General features: G+C 49.6%; 1 protein-coding gene across 4 annotated transcripts; it reads right to left on the minus strand.

Annotated features, from left to right (window-relative positions):
* Positions 1 to 46: 46 nt before the first annotated feature.
* SGF29 (SAGA complex associated factor 29) lies at positions 47 to 21,174 on the minus strand. 4 transcript variants are annotated; one of them, XM_079781214.1, is made up of 11 exons: positions 20,992 to 21,174; positions 20,397 to 20,570; positions 9,774 to 9,862; positions 5,934 to 6,009; positions 5,188 to 5,260; positions 2,567 to 2,631; positions 1,551 to 1,680; positions 1,337 to 1,483; positions 1,161 to 1,196; positions 895 to 1,057; positions 47 to 242 (listed from the first exon to the last, which is right to left on the minus strand). In XM_079781214.1, the coding sequence occupies exons 3-11, from the start codon at positions 9,846 to 9,848 to the stop codon at positions 126 to 128; spliced, it is 882 nt and encodes a 293-aa protein (XP_079637340.1). In that variant the 5' UTR covers positions 9,849 to 9,862; positions 20,397 to 20,570; positions 20,992 to 21,174; the 3' UTR covers positions 47 to 125. The 4 variants fall into 4 exon arrangements, with proteins under 4 accessions (XP_079637340.1, XP_079637341.1, XP_079637342.1 ...); XM_079781215.1 differs by lacking the exon at positions 20,397 to 20,570; XM_079781216.1 differs by lacking the exons at positions 9,774 to 9,862; positions 20,397 to 20,570; positions 20,992 to 21,174 and adding an exon at positions 6,387 to 9,712.
* Between the last annotated feature and the right edge of the window lie 2,176 nt (positions 21,175 to 23,350).

Here is a 23,350-nt window from a genome sequence, read left to right on the forward strand (position 1 = left end):
CCCAGCTTGCCCTACGCGGGGAAGGTAAGAACCCAGGAGACGTGGCAAAGGGGAAGAACATTTATTTCATCACATAGTGTCTTGTGGCATGCCCCCTCGAGGTGGCAGGAGACTGCCAGCCTGCATCACTTTTTCTTGGGCTCCTTACAAGCCACCACGTACCTCTGGGCCACATTGAGGGGAGGGGAGTAACCATCCGCATAGGAAGTATCTTCAAACAGGACCGAGTAGTCATCCTGGGGCTGCGGCAGGAGGCAGACAGGAGGGGCTGGTCAGAAAGCCCCAGGCCGGCGTCCCCCTTCCCCCCAAGCCTAGACCCATAAGGAACCTCTGGTGTGTGGGCTCCTGGCCTTTCCCGTCTCACCTTCACTCAAGAGTCTAGATGTCTGAACCTACTCCCTGCCACGGAGCCCCTCAGCAACCCAGGGCCAAGGACGGGGATGGATAGCAAGGAAAAGGACTCGCTAGCTACACGGGCGGCCACAACGGAAGGGGACCCTCTGTTAAGGGGAGCTAGGACAACCAGAGGGCAGCAGGCAGGGGTCCTGGGGGAAGAGGGAGACTAGCCTTTAAACTGCCATCAGTGACGGGTGATTAGAGTGCAGGGGTCGGGGGTGAAGACTGGCCCTGAGCAAGGCGCTTCCATCTCGGGGCTCAGGCTCCCCACCTCAATGCGAAAGCAAACTAGACTAGAGGACACACCGGGGCTAAGGCTCTGCAGGGCGGCTGGCACTGCCTGGAGGACAGGCTGGAGGGTTACAGCTCAGGACCCTCCCAGCTCAAAGAGGCCACAGGACAAGAGGAAGGAAAGGGAAGGTGACCGACCCCATGACCCGTCTGGCCAGCCGGGTGGTCCTGGTGTCCTGGCCGCTCTCTCCCCCGGGGCCGCCTTACCCGTTGAGGGGGGGTGTGGATCAGGGCCCGGTAGAAGCAGGTGGTCTGGGGATACAGGGCCAGCACGAGCTGCTCCTTCTGGAATAAGGCTTCGGGGTCCGTCTCAGGGTTGGCCTTCCACTGGGGCAGTGGGATGATGCGCCGCCGGCTCAGGGTGTGTCTCCTGGAGGGGCGCTTAGGTCAAGCCCATGGCCGGTGGGGGGCTCCTTCCCAGCAGCAAGGCTGTCCCCAGGCTTCCCTCGCCCCGCCCTGGCCAGCACACTCACTCTTTGCCTTCTTCATCAATGTCATCGACCTCGTACCTGCGGGCGAACGAGAGAGCAGTGGATGCAGGGCGGTGCACACCCGGTCGGGGCTGACGAGGAGGGTGAGGAGGGAAGTCGCCCAAGGAGCCGGCTCTTCACATGCGTCCCAGTTCCCACAGGGCTGGGCGTGCACTCACTTGTTGGTGGCATGGCTGTAACTGACCACCTCGGCCAGGATCCACTGCTCATCCCCGTCCACGGCCTTGACCCGGGCAGCCACCTTGTCTCCAGGTTTGGCCACGTAGTCCCCAGAGGCCGGAATGGCCCCGCAGAGTGGGGGCGGCCTGAGGGGGGATGACGTCAGTCCCAGCCCCTCCCCTGCCCCCTCCCCCTCCCCGGGCCTGCCCTCACTTGTCACCAGGCTTCCCGATCCACAGCGGCAGGGTCATGGCCGACTGCTGCAGCAGGGTCATCAGCACGCCCCTGCGCATGGTCTTCCGCGGGGGCTCCGAGTCATTGTACAGCCCCGCGATCTTGGCCGCTGCGGGAAGGAAGTGAGCCCTGAGGCACCAGGGATGGGGTGCCTGCCCCCCGCCGCCCCCTCTTATAGAGTTAGCACCAAGGGTCCAGGTGTGCTCCCTGGCCTGAGAGAGGCCGCCAGGCCACACTGACCTGGCAAGACGGGTAGTGGGTACCTTTTGGGAAAGAACCAAAGCGGGCAAAAGGGGGATTCTGAGGCGCTGGTCTTGTCTCTTATCTGGGTGCTGGTTACATCCACTTGTTAAGTTAGTGAAAATTTTACTGAGCTGTGTGTATACTTACATGTATTTTCTATTAAATAATTAAGCATGAAGTTAAAAGAACTATCAAATGTGGACAGAGCCCTTACCTCCTCGGGCATGGCTCAATACACCCAGTCAACTTCAACCCAACTGGCAGTGTGACAATTTCATGGGCGAGGAGTCTGCCCCCTGGGCTCATTGGAAGGGTGAGGAGAGGTGGGGCAGCAGTCTGAAGCGATATGGAAGCCAGCACCCTGTGTAAGCCCCATCTGAAAGGGTGGCTTCAAGACATCCCGCTGTGGCTCTCTAACAGCCAGGCTCTCACCTCAGCAAGAAATGGGCCTGGGGGTAGCAGATGACCGCCCCAGGCAGGAGAGGACGGAGAGAAACCTGAGGGATTGGGGCCAATCAGCGTGGTTTGCAGAGGGAGAACGGGGAGGCCTTGTCTCTGACCCTGGGACTGACCTCCATCCCCTTCCCAGTCCCAGGCTGCCCTGGTGCCCCTCCCTGTCACAGCCATGGCCCAGTCGACCACACCAGGCTGAGGTTACAGGCTCCCCCGCAGGAAGACATGACTGCTGCTCTCAGGAACCCTCACTCTACCTGGTCAAGGAACACCGAACTAACTTGTCGTCTCTAACTCACCAATCCGCCTCTCTTCCAACAGAGACTTGATTTCTGCAATCTTATCCAGGGCTTTCCGGAGGATGCTGAGGGTGGGAGGAGGAAAGAAGAGGTCTGGATGAGGCACAAAGCATGGACTTCCTCTTCTGGTCAAGAACGCAGACAAACCTTGTGAAAACTATGAACCCTACATAGGTGGCTTTAGCCTTAAAAGCATACAAAAGCTGGTAAGATAGCCCGACCAGTGTGGCTCCGTGGTTGAGCACCAACCTATGAACCAGGAGATCATGGTTTGATTCCCGGTCAGGACACATGCCTGGGTTGCAGGCTCGATCCCTGGTAAGGGGCATGCAGGAGGCAGTCGATCAATAATTCTCTCTCATAATTGATGTTTCTATCTCTCCCTCTCCCTTCTGACATCAATAAAAACATATTTCAAAAACTTCTTTGCAGAACTTAGCAGAGCCTTTGATAATGTGTATTATGAATCTCTAGGAGAGGAATGTAATTCCGTGTCCTAAAGCAGGGATCGCCGGCCTTTTGGACCTCACGGACCCCCAATGGTCCGCGGACTACTGGGTGGTGACCGCTGCTCCAAAGGTTTCCTTAAACCAGCGGTCGCCAACCTTTCAGACCTCACGGACCACCAGCTGGCGACTGCTGTTCTACAGTTATTGCAGATCCACTGCAGAGATTTGAGGTAACAACTTTTTAAGATCGGTTACTATTTAAAAAGTAGTTTTCTGGAACTGAAACTTCTCCATCTCAGAACCATAAAAGCTTCACGTCACCTGCCAGGTAAAGCATGGTCCTACTCCGACAGGCAGCCAGCCAGCCTGGCAGCGACGCGCAGGGAGGCCACCCCAAGAGGCCGCTTCACCTGCGCCAGCGGCGGAGGGATTCCTTCTGGCTGACATTCTGCTGGAATTCAGCCAAGAGCCCTGAGCCCTAACCGTCCTCCCGTCAACCTCAGCACAGGAGGTTGGGCCCTTTAAAATCCTCTAATACTGCTGCATACAGATTCAGTGTAATTATTTGATCGGGGTGACATTTTAAAAAGGCAAAAGGGAAAATTAATTCCTTTTGGGTCTTCTTCTCTGGGAGTTGTGCTCGCAAAGCTAGACACAAAGCAGCTAAGCCAGGGCACTATCCCGGTGAAACCAGACGCCTCCCCACGCCCCTCGCCTCTGCCCACCTACGGCAGGAGGAACGTGCGGCAGCCCAGGTGCTCGCCGGCCGCCCAGCGGAGCTGCATGGGGGGTGCTGCAGTGGGAGGACCGAGGTCCTAAACGTTAGCTCCTCAGGCACGTGGCTTCTGTGCCATCGCTAGGTGTCGTGTCAGGGGTGAGCAGGGAGAGCGGACGCTCCTGAGATGTGTCAAGACCAGAGCACCCCTCTGGTCAGCAATATGGACCAACAGCCATGTCGCAGGTGCCCACCAGCAAGTGTTCTGCTGCCCAGGCCCCAGGCATCCGTTCTCTCCTCCAGGGACGTGACATTTAGGCTGAGTCCTCCGGCCCTTGGAGAGCTAACCGACCTCCACGTGCACTGGCTTACCCACTCCTCGCTGGCACTCTGAGTGTCTGGGGCTGAGTTACCCACTATCTCCAGTCAAAGGGTTACCCACCACCCCATGCTGTTCACTGCGCCCTTACCGAGCTGCACCTGGAGAAATGCCCTTTGCACTGAGGTTAGTCAGTACCTTGGTCCCACCTGGGAACGCCACCTGTCCTCCCCTGGAATATGGAAAGGGAGGTCTTTGAGCTTGCTGCCCTGTGCTCCTGCTGCAGGTGGGAGACCTCAAGGCCTTTTAAAAAAGAGACGTGAGCCTGGGCGGCATGGCTCAGTGGCTGAGCATTGACCTATGAACCAGGAGTCATGGCTCGATTCCCAGTCAGGGCACATGCCCGGGTTGCAGGCTTGATCCCCAGTGTGGGTTGTGCAGGAGGCAGCCAATCAATGATTCTCTCTCATCATGTTTCTATCTCTCCCTCTCCCTTCCTCTCTCTAAAAATCATTAAGAAAACATTAAAGAATAGGGGCTTTGGATTTCAATTTGGGCTCCCCCACTTACTAGTTGTGTCTTTTGGCAGATTACACAACCCTCTGGTATTTCAGTTTCCTCATCTGTTAAATGGCGGTAATCCCATCTTATCGAGTTGCTCTGAGGGTTAAATGAGGTAATTATAGAAACCACTGTACCAGCACCTGGCACAGAGTAAGGCCACAAAGAGCTGTTACTGTTACTGTTATTGCCACCACAATAGAAAATGCACTTCCTAATGTGAGTAATGGTCACGAGTTTGTAAAACACTAGTCTTAGGCACTTTATATGCGTTATCTCATTTGTGTTGACAATTCTATAGGTAGTTATTATTCCTATTTTAATGATGGAGCAACTGAGTCTCAGCTGAAGCGACTGCCCAAGGTCACGTGACAGGTAAATGGCAGTGCTGGGACCTGACCCCTGCCCTGCTGCTAGGGAGCGGGGAGCAGTTTAGAAGTGGGTTCTAGGGAAGGCGGCCCTAAGGGAGGGGCTCATCCGTGCCAGGAAGGCAGCCTGGGGCCGTGGTCCACAGGTCCCTGCAGCCCGGCACCTGGGCGCGGCAGGGCGGCGATGCAGGCAGCGGGCTGGTACTCACTTGCACTCGGCCTCTGCGTCGGCTTTGGCGGTTGTATAGAGGCCGCGCAGCTTTGTCCGGTAATAGGGAGAGACTGCAGAGGAAGCACAGGGGACGGGCGTGGGCGAGCGCAGCTGGCAGTCCTGCGGCACCGCTTCCCGTATATCGGAATCAGGTCTTGGGAGGCAGAGAAGCCACGGACCGAGGCATGAGCTCTCCTGGCTCAGAGTGCTCCCCGAGGACCTGAACCGCATGTACAGCGCGCTCACATTTTCATTTGGTACAAATGCCGTCACTGCATCCAAGGGAGGACTTTCTTACCTTTGCCACAGCATGCTACACACAGGAGGTACTTCTCAGCACATGGGAAAACAAAGCGACCTCAAGCTGCTCAGAGCCGGAGAGCCAAGGCCAGGAGCCTGGCCAGCGGGGGCCCTTGGTGCACCCCGGGAGGGAAGCTCCCTAGAAAACACCAGCTAACCGGGGTGCCTGTGCCCTCTAAGGTGTTTCCCTAGATGCAGCCTCATTTCACTGACTTTCTAGTCCCTAGAGTTGGGGGATTTTAAGGTTCCTTAGGGCTAGGCAGTCTGGTATCTGTCTCCTAGGTCACCTTGGGCCACCCAGCCTAAGGGAAAACTGTCCCTCTGGCCTAAGGAGCAGCTCATCTTGGATGATGGCAGATACACGCAAAAGCCCCTTTTGAAACGACGGCAATTTTGGCCATATCCGCTTCTCATCCCCTTTCTCTCCAGAGCCCAGCTACTCACTCTTGTTCTCGGTCTGCATCCGCTCGTGGGTCTTCTGGATGTTCACTAAGTTGTGCTCACTCCGCGAACGCTCTTCCTGCAAGGAGGAGGTCAGCAGGACAGGAGCGAGGCCCCCCATCCCGCTGGGGCACCCTGCACCCAGGCCACAGGCCCATCCATATGGCCCTCATTTACTAGATCTGAATTCAGGACCAGTTTAAAAGGACCCCCCTCCCCCACTACTGCAAAAGCATTACAAAAGGCATTAAAGTGAAATCACAAACTAGATTTATGGCTCTCCTTCATCAGAAAAGACAAACTGACCTACAGATTCAATACAATCCCCAACAAAATTCCAGCTGACTTCTTTGTAGAGATTGACAAGCTTATTCTAAAATTCGTATGGAAATTCAAGTAGCTCAGAATAGCCAATACAATCTTGAAAGAGGAAAACAAAAACATTGGAGGACTCACATTTCCTGATTTCCAATTTTATGGCAAAGCTACAGCCGTCAAATGCTGTGATGCTGGCATACAGAACAATGGACCAGAACTGAGAGTCCAGAAATTAACACATACATCTATGATCAGTTCACCTGGGAAGAGGGGATGGGGAAGGATGTTGGTACAAGTCTTCCCCACATCAGTGGGCCTGCGATCACAGCTGCAACTGAGGGTGCCAGATGCATAGATGATTCTTAGTCAGAATTCCCAAATACTCGGCAACATGGAGTTAGTGGTGAATGCGGCTATACTGCCCAGTGGTGTAAACAGCCCGCTAGTTCTGTGCTATATAACCACACCCTACCAAATGGGCATGACCAAGGAGGGTTGGGGAGGAGACAGGACATGACACCTGCTCGACTGGCACTGCTGCCTGCAATCTGGACCGGCGCAGCGGCTGAACCTAACATCCTTCCAAGGGCGGAAAAGTCTGGGTAAAAATCAATGACACATGGAGAGGAGGAGAAATAGTAGCTGAGGATAAGAGTGGGTTACGCAATGTTGTAAATTCAGTATTATATTAACGCCTAAAGACAGACTCAGAGGGAGAGGATACTATTGGCTCAGTTACGCCCGATGCCAAAAGGGTGAAGCCATCTATGTGCCAAGAGCACCCCTGCTTTTAGAACCAGAGGAAGTCAAATGGGAGCCTTCGCTCCTGAGCGCAGCCCTCTGAGAGGCATTCTGGTCCGATGACCTGATGATAAACTGGACTAATTGCTGAAGCCCGAATGAAATTCCAGCAATTCTACTTTGCTTTAGCTTTTAACATTTTATTAACGAACTACTTTTAGAGCAGTTTTAGGGTTACAGGAAAGCTGAGCCGGTAGTAAAGAGTTCCCAGATACTTGCTTTCCCCTGCAGTTTCCCTAATGAACCTCTTGCATTAGTGGGGTACACTTGTTACAGTTAATGAACCAAACCGATAATTATTAACTAAAGCCCATAGATTACATTAAGATTCACTTTCTGTGTTGTGCATTCCATGGGTTTTGACAAACGCACAGGTCAGGAACCCACCATCAAGGTATCATAAAGAATAGCTTCGACTCCCTAAAAATCCCCTGCTCCCCTACTCATGCCTCCCTCCTCCGAGCCCCGTATCGTTTTACTCTCTCATTTTGGCTCTTCCGGAACGTCAGCTGGGGGCGGGGGGGGTATCACACAGCCTGTGACCTTTCACTGAGGACCGTGTGTGCCAGGATCTTCTGACTTAGTTTTCAGGTCACAGCCACTACAGAGGACACCGTTTGGGAAGGGATTTCTAGGAACTGCTCCATCCTCATGGAATGCCGACAACGGGATAACGGACCCAACGGGACAACGGACAACGGCCAGGCCGCGGCATGCTGGGCACAGACACACATCGCCCTCGTTTTGTGAATGAAAAGCTATGAAAAAGAGTAGGGGGAATGGGTTTCGATAGGATTAAAGCACTAGGCACCACATGCAGGATCCAAAGTCCCCTGGGGAACAGCCCACCCCGAGCCAGGAAGCTTCTGAAAGGCTGTATGAGATACAAGTGAGTTCTCTTTCCAGAGGAAGGGAGGGACGAGAGTCAGCCTGGAAAGATGACAAAGCTTCAGTGAATGGTTTCGGCCAACTCCACACACGATGCTGATGATTCCAGGACCCATCTGTTGCTGGGAAAGGGCTCGCACCCTGACCCGACAGGCCTCCTGACTATTTTAATCCAGATGGAGGCTACCGTAGTCACGGGCACAGGCTCTCCATGCTGTCTGCTGAGCCCCAAGGGGCACCACTATGGGATGCTCTGACCTCCACACCTACGGAAGCCCTCTGGGGGCACCTGTAAGTTTTAACGATGCACCATGACTATCCCGACCCAAGAGTTGATCAAAATAAGGCATATGCTAAAGAACAGCTAGCAGAGCTGAGACTTGTACTCTGAAAACCACCTGTCCTCCCCTTAGGAGGGAGGTGGGCCCTGGGGTACGAGAGCCACATAGGGAACCAGGCTCAGTACAAGCCTCCGAGCTGAGACGGGTGACTGGCCTTATCCCCAGCTGACTTAGACCCCAAAAATAACGGAATCAGGGCCACTGTAATAAAGCCTGCCCATAGCAATATCTGGTAAACGGGCAGGGCCAATTCTGTTGGGAAGACATAATGAAGAGCCTTTGATTTACTGACTCGTTCCATAATGAGTTTTACCGTGACCTTACTTCACTGTGGTGTAACACAGGGCACTGCTGGTAAGGATCAACTACTTATGTAAGTAAGTGTTATGGTAACACTGATATTGATGACCAACTGAATTGGGAGACTGAGCCAAAGCCTCAGTGTTTTACTCACAGAAAATGAGGGGCCTGAGGAAGAACTAAATTTTGCTAACCATCAGCTCATTTCTGTGCTAAATATTTCTACACGAATTTATCATAATATACAAGTAGTGGTAGGTGAAGGGGAAAATGAGTAATCAAATTAGTTCAACAATAAGAAAATAGATGCATCCTAGCCGGTTTGGCTCAGTGGATAGAGCATCGGCCCGTGGACTGGAGGGTTCTGGGTTCAATTCCGGTCAAGGGCACGTGTCCAGGTTCGATCCCCAGTAGGAGGCATGCAGGAGACAGCCAATTAACATTCTCTCTCATCATTGATGTTTCTCTCTCTCTCTCCCTTCCTCTCTGAAGTCAATAAAAATATATTTATATATATGAAAAAAGAAAATGGATGCAGTGGCTCTAAGTACAGATTAGTTATTTCTCTAAGTTTATCTCTACCCCGCAGGCTCCTCCATGCCGCTATTATTGCTGTATCTCTGATATAAATGCTATACTAAAAACAGATGCTCAAACTTGATCGTTTTGCTGTAGGAGAGCCTAGGCCAAGGGCCAGGGGGTGGTGTACGCAGTAAATGATTAACTCAGCGAGCCTGGGTTTTCAAACGCCGCACATTCCAAAAAAGGTTTGGCCTGTGACCAACTTCTGAGAGAGAATCTCTAAACCCTTGGACATTCTTGCCTCAAAAGAGTATCTTTATTTACCTGGGTCAGGGGGGAAGGAGAAAGGAGTAACTGCTATTGGATATGGGGCACTTTGTCAAGCAGTGAAATGTTCTGAAGTTGTCATGGTGATGGTTTGCACAGCTCTTTGAATATACTAAAAACAAATGAATCATAGACTTTAAATGGGTGAATTGTAAGGCATGTGAATTAATATCTCACACGATGGATAATCCAACAGGAATGGTAGTCCTGCCCTCCTCTCACCTTCATGACATCACCTTGGGTCCTGCCCGTCCAATCTCTCTGAACACAACCCCCACCGCCTGCTCCACAGCTCAGCAGCACAGCCCACGTTCCCCTGCAGGAATGGAGGGCTGTGGCCTTTTACCTGCGTTTGTTTGATCAGCTGATGGAGCTCGGTGAGAAGTTCTGCGATGCGGGAATCAGCCGACACGAGGGCCATGGTACATATGGCGCCTGGGGTGGAGGGGAAACAGAAGAGAACCTTGTTAGTGTTATTATGGGTTAAACTACTGCTCCCTCAGAAAGGATAGTTGCCGGGCTGGCGTGGCTCAGTGGTTGAGCGTGACCTATGAACAGGAGACCACAGTTCAATTCCCGGCAAGGACACATGCCTGAGTTGCAGGCTCGATCCCCAGTGTGGGTCGTGCAGGAGGCAGCCAATCAATGATTCTCTCTCCCTCATTGTTGATGTTTCTGTCTCTGTCTCTCTCTCTTTCTCCCTCATCGTTGATGTTTCTATCTCTCCCTCTCCCTTCCTCTCTCAAGTCAATTAAAAAAAAAATATATATAAAAGATATGTTGAAGTCCTAACCCCTGACCCCTGTGAATGTGACCTTACTTAGCAACAGGGTCTTTGTAGGTGTAATTAAGATGTACGTTAAGATCAAGTCATACTAGAGTAGAGGTGGGCCCTTAATCCAACATGACTGGTGTCCTTATACACACACACACACAGCCCGGGGGAGAGACGCACACAGAGAAGGCGGCCATGTGACAGAGGCAGAGACTAGATTTAGGCAGCTGCAAACCAAGGATTATTGCCAAAGACTGTTGGCCACCACTGGATGCTGGGAGAGAGGCAAGGAACAGACTGTCCTTCTGAGCACCCATGAAGAAACCCACCCTTGATTTTGGAACCAAGCCAGCCCCTGGATTTTGGAATTCTAGAACTGTGAGAGAATACATGCTGCTGTGTTAAGCCAGCCCAGCCTGTGATAATATGTTACGGCAGCCCTAGGAAACGAATGCAGTGGCAAGTAGCCCTGAAATTCTACCCTAAGCCAGTGATGTTTGCATTCCATATGTTGAGCCGAGTTATAAGGAGTACTTATTGAGTCACTTCCCAAAGCAGCAGCCCAGGCCCCAGCTCTGCTGACGAATGATTTCAGTATTCTGGTCTCCATTTAAAAAATTCTGTAAAACGGGGATTCAAATAAGATTTTAGATAAAGACAATTTCCATGTCATAAAGCACTGCTACTTTTTTTTTTATGATAGAGGGAAGAGAAATTACTAAAAACATCTGACTTAAGGAAAGACAAATGTATTGATGAAAATAAAATGCACTAAAACGTAATTAGAAAGAGAATAAAAGACAATAAAAGGTAACAAAAAGAGTAAGTTATCATATCCACAAAGATCAGATTCACACTGAGTAGAGTAATAAATTGTAAACTCCATGTACTTAAATAGTCACATCTTCTTAAAATCTCTGCTTCTGTTTATTAAAAAAGTAATATTCACACTAGGAACAGAGGGGACTCCCCAGCCTGGTAGAGGCGTGTATGAACAGCCACAGCTAATATCACACTGCGTGTGAAAGACTGAACGCTTCCCCCAGATCAGGGACAAGCCAAACTTGTTCAGCAGGTTCTAGCTAGGGCAAATGGGCAGTAAAATGAAATAAAACAATCCAGATTGGAAGGGAACAGGTAGAACTATCTCTATTTGCAGATGACATGACCTTGTAATAGAAAATCCTATCCCACTACACCCACTAAACAACTGTTAGAGCTAATAACAAGGTTAGATAGCGAGGCTGCAGGACCACGAAGAGGCTTCCATCCGTCTCTGCCCAACTCCGTCACCTCATCATTGTCTGCCTCACATTTTACATCCCAGCAATACTGAACTGTTCCGCTTTTGACCACAGGCCTGTACTTTCTTACCTCCGTGCGCTATGCCCATGCTGTTCCCTCCATCTGGGATGTCTTTCCCACAACCAGACCACCCCTAATCCTCTGATTTAATGACTTATTCTCTAAGGCCTGGCTTACTACCAAGTCACCTGCTCCACTAATCCGAGTCTGGGTTAAATTACCTTCTCTGCTTTCCCTTAATACCCTGAGCCTCTCTCCACCACTGTGCCTACCAAGTCATATTAAAATTCTCTTTGTATTTGCCTTCTCCCCTAGCCTGTCCAATCTCCTGAGGACAAGGGTCACTTTATGTGCTGTACCTAGCACAGAGCTGGCACACAGAACCCATCATCCTTCCTTCTACTCCCATTCATCCTCACCCCATCACAGCCGGCTCTCCCCCAGGCCTCAGTGACCTGCCAGTGCCTGGAACTTCCCACCGCACCGAGCCCCTGACCACACTGCTTCCCAGAACTCTGCTCTTTGGGTTCCCAGGCCTCCAATCTCCCCTATTTCTCTAACCACCTTCATAGCCTTCCTGCTGCCCTCCTCCTCCGGCGCAGTGTAAGCTCACCCTGGGATCCTCTTCCGTTCTCCAAGCACGAGCATGCTCACTGGCTTTAAGCCCCCATGTTCTGAAACTTCCAAGTCAATATCTACAGCCCTGACCTCTCTCCAGGCTGCAAAACTCAGCTGCCAGCCGAATAGCTCTACCAAGAGGCCCCCTCAGACACCGCTCTTCCTGTCTGGCACTGCTCTGCCTTCCAGATGCGGGTTAAAGACATCCATCCCTGTCCAGCCAGCTTCCCACTCTGGAAATCCTGGAGTCACGGTTCCTCCTTCTTGTTCATCTCCAGCCACCGGTCTCTGTGATCAGTCTCCATTCAAATACTATTTGCCTCAGAAATTTATCTCAAACCTAGCCCCTCTCTTCCACACCTGCCACTGTCTCAGCTTAGGTTCTCATCATATCATCACAATATCATCCCATCTCTGTCTCACGGTGGCTGGACACAAAGCCTGGTTCAAAGGGGAAAACCCTTTGAGTAGATAACATATATAGATGGTAAAAAATATTCACACAACTCAAGAAGTACAATACCTCCCACCCCTAGAGGCAATCACTATTGTTTTTTTGGGTATTTACTTCTCCAGTGATACCACATCCTATCTAATAAAAGAGTAATATGCAAATTGACCATACCTCTGCTACACCCTAAGCAACGCCCACCAGCCAATCAGGAGCAAATATGCAAATCAACCCAACCAAGATGGCTGCAGCCATGGAGCGAGCAGGAGGCTTAGGTTTCCCTGGCGATGGAGAAAGCCAAGCTTTCCGCCCGCCCTGGCCTCCGCTCAAGGCTACAAAGTTTCAATTATAGAAGATAAATAAATCCCAGATACCAGGACCTCCGCTTGGGTCGCCGGGGTGGGGGGTGGGGGGCGTGGCCAGCCTGCAAACCACCACAGGCCCCTCGCCCAGGACACCCCACGCCTTAAGGGAACCCCCACCCTGACCCAGGACACCCTTCAGGGCAAACCAGCCGGCCCCCACCAGTGCACCAAGCCTCTATCCTATCTAATAAGAGTAATATGCAAATTGACCATCACTCCAATACACAAGATGGCTGCCCCCATATGGACACAAGATGGCTGCCACAAGATGGCCATCAGGAGAGGGTAGTTGGGAGGGACCAGGCCTGCAAGGGAGGGCAGTTGGGGGCGATCAAGCCTGCAGGGGAGGGCAGTTAGGGGTGATCAGGCTGGCAGCAGAGGGAAGTTGAGGGTGACTGGGCCTGCAGGGAAGGGCAGTTGGGGGGGGACCCAGGCCTGCAGGGGAGAGCAGTTGGGAGGGACCAGGCCTTCAGGGGAGGGTAGTTAGGGGCAATCAGGCTGGCAGGGGAGCAGTTAGGCATCAATCAGGCTGTCAGGGGAGTGGTTAGGGGGTGATCAGGCTAGCAGGCAGAAGCGGTTAGGGGCAATCAGGAAGGCAGGCAGGTGAGCAGTTGGGAGCCAGCAGTCCTGGATTGTGAGAGGGATGTCCAACTGCCCATTAAGGCCCAATCTCGGTAGGTGGGATCGGGCCTAAACAGGCAGTCGGACATCCCTTGAGGGGTCCCAGTTTGGAGAAGGTGCAGGCTGGGCTGATGTACACCCCCACACTCCCGTGCACGAATTTCGTGCACCGGGCCTCTAGTATGTATGTGTGTGTGTGCGTACACACACACACACACACACACACACACACACACGGTAAAAAGTGTGTATTTCTTAAAACCTTTTATAAACGGTGGTTGCTGAGACAGACAGACACACGAGATGAGGCTGAAATGTTCAGCAAACCAAAATGAAAAAGCTGACCACATGGCCTGGAGGGGAAGGAGCAGGTCATATACCGACCCAGGCAGGGCCTAACCCTACAACCAGCAGGCAGCAGTGGGAAAGGAGGCCCCTCCAAGACGCAGTCCCTCCACCAATTATCGGGCTCCACACACATATAAATGGTGACTTGTGACTTAAAATGCTCCATGTCACCTCATTTCTACCCACAGGAAAGAATTTTGAAGTGCCGAGAGGAGCGGCAGGATTCCGGAGGGTCACTGGGCCTGCTGGGAAGGGCCTTGCCTTGGAGAACCACCTCGCTTATGATTTCACAACAAACTACTGCTACCTCCAGATCTGGTCAGTTATGAACTTGAATCTTCTCAGAAAACACACTCTAAGCAGAGGCAAAGGTTTCTCAGGCTCACTACGATGAGAATGCCATGCCTACTGGTGCAAAGCAAACAGGAACGAGGTACCGGGGACTGGAACTACACGCGACCTACACGCACTTGACTGAGGCCACCAGCTCCCAGCTGCCTGCTAACAGAGTGCAGAGTTCCAGGTGATTTTATCCCTGTTCTTGAACCATGAGACTGGCAAGTCCTGCAAGGTTTCAGGCATCACAGACGCAGGTCAGTGCTCTGAACTTTTTGGCTCCTAGCACTCTCTCTTCTTTCCAGTGACTTAGAAGGCCACACCATCCAGTTCTACCCACAGAGGGAACCACTATTCTGGTATTTTTAAACATAACTGAACTCAAACTTCCAACGCCTTCCCTGAGGTAGGTATCAGTTGAAATCTGTACAGCGCTTTCAGCGTTAGCTGAGCTGCTCGGGGTGTGCCCCACACTTGCCTAGTTCAGAAATCTGGCAGATTTTTAAAAAGAACAGATTAATTTAGATATAATTCACTCTTTTAAAGGGTTTAATTCAGTGTTGTTGTGTGTTTTTTAGTATATTCACAAAACTGTGTAACCATTACCACTATCTTAGGATATTTTCATCTCCCCAATGAGAAACTTTTACCCACCAGCAGTCACTCCCCATTCCCTCCTCCCCTCAGTCACTGGAAACCATTATGCTATTTCTATCTTTATGGATTTTCCCATTTTTGGACAGTTCATATAACAGAATCATACACTATGCAGCCTTTTATGACTGGCTTCTTTCACTTAGCAGAATGTTTTCATGGTTCATCCATGTTGTAGAATGTATCAGTACTTCATTTCTTTTATGGCTGAATAATATTCCACTGTATGGATAGACCTCATTTTGTTCATCTATTCATTAGCTGATGGACATTTGGGTAAAACTACTTTTTGTTGTTGTTTTGTTTTTACGTTTTACTGAGTTTACTGGGATGACACTGGTCAACCAGATTATACAGGTTTCAGGTGCACAATTCTACAACACCTCATCTGTTCACTGTATTGTGTGTTTACCACCCCAAAAAACTACTTTTTAAGATATATTTTAAAATTGATTTTACAGAAAGAGGGAGAGGGGGAGGGAGAGAGAGAAAAAACAACAACACATTGATGTGAGAGAAACATTGACCAGTGCTTCCTGTACACACCACACCCCAACTGGGGACTGAACCTGCAATCTGGGCATGTGCTCTGACCAGGAATTGAACTTGTGACCTTTCAGTGCACAGGACGATGCGCAACCAAGTGAACCATACCAGCCAGGGCTCAAAAATGATTTTTTATATAAAGACTAGAGGCCTGGTGCATGAAATTCATGCAGGAAGGGGGGGTGTCCCTTAGCCCAGCCTGCACCCTCTCCAATCTGGGACCCCTCAAGGGATGTCCGACTGCCCGTTTAGGCCCGATCCCTCTCACAATCCAGGACTGCTGGCTCCCAAATGCTCGCCTGCCTGCCTTCCTGATTGCCCCTAACCGCTTCTGCCTGCCAGCCTGATCACCCCCTAACCACTCTGCTGCCTGCCTGATTGATGCCTAACTGCTCCCCTGCCAGCCTGTTTGCCCCGAACTTCCCTCCTCTGCCAGCCTGGTCACCCCTAACTGCCCTCCCCTGCAGGGTTGATCGCCTCCAACTGCCCTCCCTTGCAGGCCTGGTCCCTCTCAACTGCCCTCCCTTGCAGGTCTGGTGCCTCCCAACTGCCCTCCCCTGCAGGTCATCTTGTGTCCACATGGGGGCCATCTTGTGTCCACATGGGGGCAGGATTTTTGACCACATGGGGGCAGCCATATTGTGTGTTGGAGTGATGGTCAATCTGCATATTACTCTTTTATTAGATAAGATAGAGGCCTGGTGCATGGGTGGGGGCCAGCTGGTTTACCCTGAAGGGTGTCCTGGATCAGGTTGGGGTTTCCTTGGGGCATGGGGTGGCCTGAGCGAGGGGCCTGTGGTGGTTTGCAGGCCAGCCATGCCCCCCGGCCGACCCAAGTGGAGGCCCTGGTATCTGGGATACATTTATCTTCTACAATTGAAACTTTGTAGCCTGGAGCAGAGCCAAGCCTTCTGCTCGCTCTGTGGCAGCAGCCATTTCTGTTGGGGTTAATTCACCTTCTATAATTGAAACTGTGTAGCCTGGAGTGGAGGCCTAGGCCGGCCAGGGCAGGTGGAAAGCTTGGCTTCCTACGTTGCCGGGGGCAACCCTAGCCTGCTCTCTCCAGCCTTTGGATTTGTTTACCTTCTATAATTGAAACTTTGTAGCCTTGAGTGGAGGCTTAGGCCAGCAAGGGCAGGCGGAAAGCTTGGCTTGCTCCGTTGCCTGGGAAACCCAAGCCTCCCTCCTGCTGTGGCTGTAGCCATCTTGGTTGGGTTTATTTGCATAATTGCTCTGATTGGCTGGTGGCTGTAGCGAAGGTATGGTCAATTTGCATATTACTCTTTTATTAGGTAGGATTTGGAACTCCTTCTCTGTGGCTATCTTCTTCCCAAGATGCACTTTTGTTATAATGCCCACAAGGCATTAAATACAACAAATAAATAGGAAACTCACCAGTCTCATTCCTTTCTTCTGGGTACCCACTCCTATCCAGTTACTGCCTGCTTCTGGTTACTCCCCAGGACCCTCAAATAGGTTTTTTTTTTCTTTTTCCAATATCTTGTGAAGAGTTTAATTCATTATTTGCAGGAAAGCTGGCCTAATACCATGACAGTGTCTTGCCTGGGACCTTTTCTACAATTTCTTTTTGGGAAACCGTCTCTCACCTTGGCTCCAAGGATGCGTATCCTGCCTGGGCCAATGAAAATATTACATTCTCCCTGACCACCATGACTGGTTAGGAAGAAATCTGTGAGCCAAGTCTGGACAAAAATCAATTTCAGATCTTTTGCTGGAGCTATGTGCAAAGAGATACCACCTTTCAGTTGTTGATAAGAGAGTAGCATGGACGCCTGGAACTGATAAGGCTTTTGCCTGCCTGAGAGAGAAACCAACATGGAGGAAAGCAGAGCGGAGGCAGAAAATACTGGTGACATAGTTTAGTTGTCTGGATATAGCTGTGCCTGAAGCTGGTACACCAGGACTCTTCAGTTAAGAGTAATAAGTACCCTTTTCCGCCTGGGCTGGTGTTTGGGTTAGCCTTTTCTTACCTGCAACTGAGAAGTCTGGCCACACTAAGTGGACCTAAGAGCTAACACTTAGGTACAAAGGTTGCAGAAAGGAAGCATATTATTAACTGCTAAACGCCCAGCCTAAAACAACACTCTGGCCCTCTGCTAGCAGCCAAGGTCTCATACAAATCCAAACATCCTTTACGTAAACCGCTCTAAAATTAATCCCTTAGGGCTTAAGACAATACAAGCTTTGTTCTGAATCAAAGGGAAGAAAGGTATCTAAAACCCTACACTCAGACCCCATACCCTCAATCCAGCCACCATCAATAAGAATGTGCATTCATTAATTGGCTTTTTTTTTAAGTTAAGGAGAAAATAACATTCCCCCTCCTTTCCCTGCACCCCACCTCCCCCCGCAGGACCTTCTGTAATGGAGCTTAAACAGGTGATTCTCATTTTAACCTTATGGCAATCCTATACACACAGCCTCTTTCTATCTGGGGAAACTGAAGTCCAGAGAGGTTAAGTTATACTAGGTCAGTGGTCGGAAAACTGCGGCTCGCGAGCCACATGAGGCTCTTTGACCCCTTGAGTTTTTAGGAGTACCCCAATTAAGTTAAAAACAATGTACCTACCTATATAGTTTACGTTTAAAAAATTTGGCTCTCAAAAGAAATTTCAATCGTTGTACTGTTGATATTTGGCTCTGTTGACTAATGAGTTTGCCGACCACTGTACTAGGTAACTCAGTCAGGAAATACTGGCAATTAAGCTGGGATTCCAAGACTGAAAACTCTAAAATCTATGCTCTTCCTTCCAATTCCGTTTTGTCACAACGTCACATATTCCATAGCAAAAGAGATCATGGAAATAGAAGCATCTGCCACTGTAAACTGCCAATCATCTGTTAGGTTAGTTATTATAATTATACTGATGGTGATTTACTGTGGCATCTGAAAAAAAAAAGGTAGAAAAATAATGAGTTATTCCTTATTGAGTATCTACCATGTGCTAAGCATGTTTATATAGATTGTCCTATTTAACCCTCCTAACAATCCTGCAAAGAAAGTACTATTCATTTAGTACTGTGGAGAAATAAGTGACTTTATCCAGGTCAGGCAAATAAAAAGTGGGATTTAAATCCAGATGTGTCTGACTCTAAACCTAAGCCTTAAGGCCTCAAACAGCCCTTATTATCATCAACACCCAACTCCCAGTGGTTCATGTTCACCAAACCACCTTCCACTCCAGGGATATAGTGACCACAAATCCTGCAGACAATTCATCAAAAATCTAAATGAGAAGCACGTTTAAAACCTTTGTAAGAATCTTTGTATACAAATTTAGAAATAAGAAAAAGAAAACAAAGGCTTGTCACTTACTATGTCTCTGCTTCTAGCTCCAGAAAGTTGGTCACTAAAAACTATGGACTGTGCTGGACCCACCCACTGAGAACAGGGTGCCTTGTGGTTGGGTCAGGTATTTATAAAGTGGACACTGTGGTCTATTAAACACTTTCAAGACCATGCTTCTTACCCTGGACAGCACTTCTCAAACAGATCTACCTGTCCTATTGACCCTACCCTGCAACACCCACACCAAACAATTCCAGCGCCCCCATCCCAAACAAGCACAGACTTCCATACTTCCGTTATGCCTGCCCAGACATTATGCTTTCCTGAAATGCCCTTTAATTCTTCCTTCTCCGCTGGATCTCGAAAATTTACTCATCATCCAGAGTCCAAATCAAAGGGCAGCAACGTTAACACTTTTACAGCAGTACTGGCCAACCTTCTCCACACCGCGGCGCACGGAGAACATGATAATATTTGTACGGCATACTGGGGTAAAGAACAAAGCTGCTCCCAGCCAGAAATGACTGGCAGGGGGATCTGGCTGCCCCAGGCCCTCTCATATGCCCCAACACCAAGCGCAATCAAACGTCCACGCACCACACGCCGACTTTCATTCTTGCTCTTGTCACATATACACGGAAAGACTAACTGTCCCACTTACTTGTCTCTCCTGCCAAACCATGAGCTCTCAGCAGAATGGGATGCAATTTTATTCACTCTCTATTCCCAGCAACAAACACAGGGGCTGGCAGCTACTAAGTCCTCAAAAAGATTGCTGAACCGAATCCTGGCAACCTCTTAAAACGGTCTTTCAAGTTATAAACAGCAGCAATTCTGAAGCTGGGCTCTTCAGGATCTTCCCGACTGCAGAAAAAAGGAGCTGCTACCAACATACTCTAAGAGGGATTGTCTACTTCCCACCCATGGAGAAGAGGTACGTCCCTTTTATAAATTCATTCATTTAACAATATTTATCAAGCACCTACTCTGTGCCAGGCATGTGGGCTATGTAACAGTGAGAGAGACAAACAGACATTCAACAAATAGTTCCATATACTTCCCTGTAGGTGAAATAAGTGTTCTAAAAGGGACATCCACAGCAGAGTACAGTTAAGTAGATAAATCTCAATAATGACAGAGAATCTCAGAGAGCTGAAAACACAAATTTTCAGGCAGAAAGAACCAACCAAGTGCCAAAGAGAATATCTACAATCAAATACCCAGCCGTGAACTTTCAAAGCCTCAAGGATAAATATGTGCTAGCAGGTTGATGGAGGAGGAGAGAGGAGAAGCAAAAGACACCAGGAATAACTCAAGGTGTTTGGCATGGGGAACTGGAAGAAAGGGAAGACTGGGGAAGGTGAAGGGCAAAACTCAAAATTTCAGATATTTAAGAGATGCCCCGTGAGAGCTGAATGGAAAGCTGGAGTTCAGGGAGGAGCACTGGGTTTGAAGACACCTGAGAGCTGTCATAACAGGTGGCATTTATAGTTAAGGCCTTGAAAACGGGTAACTCCTCGGAAGTGAAAGCAGGGAAGAGATTAGGATGAGGCCGTAGACCAGCATTAGAGGAAGAGGGGCAAGCACCAGCAGAGGAGAGGCCCGAGCGCTGAGGCCAAGGACGAGAATGCTCCCCTCACCAAATGCAGAAGGTGATTCACGAAGGGGCAGTGATCAGCTGCATCAAATACTGCGCTGGGGCTGAGACCAAGGCACTGGGGGACCCATGGATCGCCGGTGGCCTTGAGGAAGAGCTAGTTCAGTGGAGTGGTGCGGCCTGACGGGGGCGCTGCTAGTCAGGACTGAAGTTGTGGCTGCAAACGGAGGCAGTTGAGAGAAGGCAACTGGAGGTCTGCTGGGGGCGAATGAGGCTGTTTTGTTAAGAGGGGCGCATCTTGAGAATGTAACAAAACTGCCCGAGTTCGGAGCCCATCCTCAGCCCTCGTCTTCTCGCCCCCGGGCGGAGCACCCCACCTTGGCCGGCCTCCGCACCAAACTCCGCCCACTGCGGCTGCCCATCTTCGCGGGACCTGCGGGCGCACGCGCAGACCCCACAAACCCGCGCGGCCCCCCCCACTCCCGGGCCCCGCCTTCCCCAGGGAGACCAGGCGCGTGCGCACCGCCTCTCGGGAGCCGCCTCAGCGAGGCCGGGAAATGGGGAGGCAGTGGGAGGACCCCAGCCCTACGTTCCCGCCACTCTCCCCGGGTCTCAGCTCGGGTCCCATCCCCACCTACCGATCCGCGGGCGGAACAAGCACGGCGCGATGGAAATTGCGAGGGCGGGTGTAGGCGCGTCCCTCGAATGCTTTTCAAAGTCTGTAGATAATAACTCGCTTGCGTTCGAAGATTCGCGGCACCTCGAGAACCATGCTTTTACCCTTTTAAGAGCCGAGTCGCAACGCGGAGGACCCCTTTACGCGTGCGCCGTCCATTTTATGTGACGTGCCGCGCTGCCCCTTGGGAAATGTAGTTTTTATTTACATACTTCCCGACTCTTCCTCTAAACCTTGTTTTAACAAACTGGGGTCCTTGTGTGTTTTCAGCATCCTTTCCTATTCTCCAAGGACCCTGTAAAAGAATAATTAAAAAATTAAAAAAAAAACATGAAAAAAGAATATTGCTGAGTGAGAGCAGTGGGTATATGAGAACTCTGTTTTCTGCCTCAATTTTGGGGAGAACAAAAAAGTCTAAGTTTTAAAAAATAATTTGAAAACAAGCAAGTCTGTAGACACAGACATCGAGCTTTTAGGGAAGCTTCGCAGAAATATATTAAGGATGTGAGCAAACATTTAACTATAATGGTTTACATGCTAGTAGTTTATAATTTCTTACATAACCCCTACCAAAGTTTATATATATATATATCTTTGAATATTTGGTGCTCTGGCCAACTCAGTGAGGTTAGGGTCACCTGTTTTGTTCACCTATGTATTCCCAGCAACCAGTACAGTGTCTGGCGCATAATAAGCCCTCAATATTTTTGTATTCATTAGAAGAATCCCAGATTTCATTCAACACAAACTGTTTCTGCCCAAAATTTCATGCATCATTTTCACCCACCAAGCTTTCTTTTTTTACAATGGTGTCTATCTCAATGGATGACTTGACCTTTTAGCCACTCTCAGCCCTATATCCTGTATTTTAGAGATTTATGCTAGCAGGGATTTCACAAAGTTTGCATTTGTAAAGATCTTAGGAGCCATTTCTCCTGCACCTCAAATATAGACCTTAGTTCCTCCACAGGAGATATTTGGGACTCAATAATTTGTTTTAATTTATTTCTTATGATGTTTGTACAACAAACCTGTTTTACTTGATTACTTTTAAAAATATGTAACGTCTTTTATTTTACTTATAAAAATATGATTAAAAAATTGATTTTAGAGAGATAGAGGCAGGGAGAGGGGTAGATAGAAACATCGATGAGAGAGAAACATCGATTGGCTGCCTCCCACATGCCCCACACTGGGGATTGAGCCTGAAACCCAGGCATGTGCCCTGACCAGGAATCAAACCGGGGGCCTCTTGGTTCATGGGTCAACACTCAACCACTGAGCCTTACTGGCCAGGCTTGATTAATTTTTAAAAAGTGTTTTGTTTTTCTTAGAGTGTTGTCCACATGTAAGGGATAACTCTGTCTTCCCTTTCCCATCTAAATTCCTCAAAAAGAATTGTGGGTCCTCACTTCATTATTTCACCTCCCACTTGGCAACAATGGCCTGATCCAGCACCTGGAAGTTATCCTTGACACCACCCTTTCCCTTTCCTTACATACTCAATCCATCACTGAGTGTCTGCAATATAAGAATAAGAACAGTTCGCATTTGTTGGGCACTTACTATGTATCAGGCACTGTGGAAATGCTTTACATGTATTCATTGGTATAACATAGTAAATCCACTTTTCATCTCCACCACATCCACCCTAGTTCAAGGTGCCTCCACTCTTGCCTGAACAACTCGAAAAGCTTCTTATTTTTAAAAATCCTGGATGCAGACTTGGAATTACTCATTTCTCACTATAGCACACTATCATTAGGGCTCTGCATGACTTCTTTCCGGTTTTATGGCCTTTTATCTCTTTTCTCCACTCCTGCCACCTTCCCCAATGGTGTATGGGAGTGTCTTTGGAAAACATGTGTGGTGTTTAGTGTGAGTGTATTTTTAACTTCCCTAAATGGTATTGTGCTATAAACCTCACTCTACTTCTTACTCTTTCCACTTAGCACTATGCTTTTAAGACCTGTCCTTATTGCTATGTATATACTTAGTCTGTTACTTAGAGAACAACTGTGCAATATTTCATAGTGGACATCCACATTTTAGTTATTCAGACCCAGGGTGAAGGACCTGCCACAGTGAACACCTCATGCATGCCCCTTGTGGCCTGTGTGGGTATTTGGGGCGGGGGGGTGTATATCCACTAATAGGTCTGAATAATAGCCTCTTCAATTTTCTCTCCTCATCTATTCTGGCTAGGGAAATCTTAAAATGCGAGTGCGTTCATATTCTGGCACCCCTGTCTCCTGCTCCAACTCCTCCTCTTCCAATCCGTTTCAGCCTTCTCAGTCTTCTTCGGGTCTCACACCTGCCAT

The sequence above is a fragment of the Cnephaeus nilssonii genome (genome assembly GCF_951640355.1).
Source record: "Cnephaeus nilssonii genome assembly, chromosome: 2".
Classification (NCBI taxonomy): Eukaryota; Metazoa; Chordata; class Mammalia; order Chiroptera; family Vespertilionidae; genus Cnephaeus; species Cnephaeus nilssonii.

Coding starts and splice junctions, on each gene's coding strand:
- SGF29 (XM_079781213.1), bottom strand. CDS start 5,420: ATGCGGTTCAGGTCCTCGGGGAGCACTCTGAGCCAGGAGAGCTCATGC. Junction 2,632..5,187: donor GACGCAGAGGCCGAGTGCAA/GTGAGTACCAGC, acceptor TCCCACCCTCAG/CATCCTCCGGAAAGCCCTGG. Junction 1,484..1,550: donor ATCGGGAAGCCTGGTGACAA/GTGAGGGCAGGC, acceptor ATCCCCCCTCAG/GCCGCCCCCACTCTGCGGGG.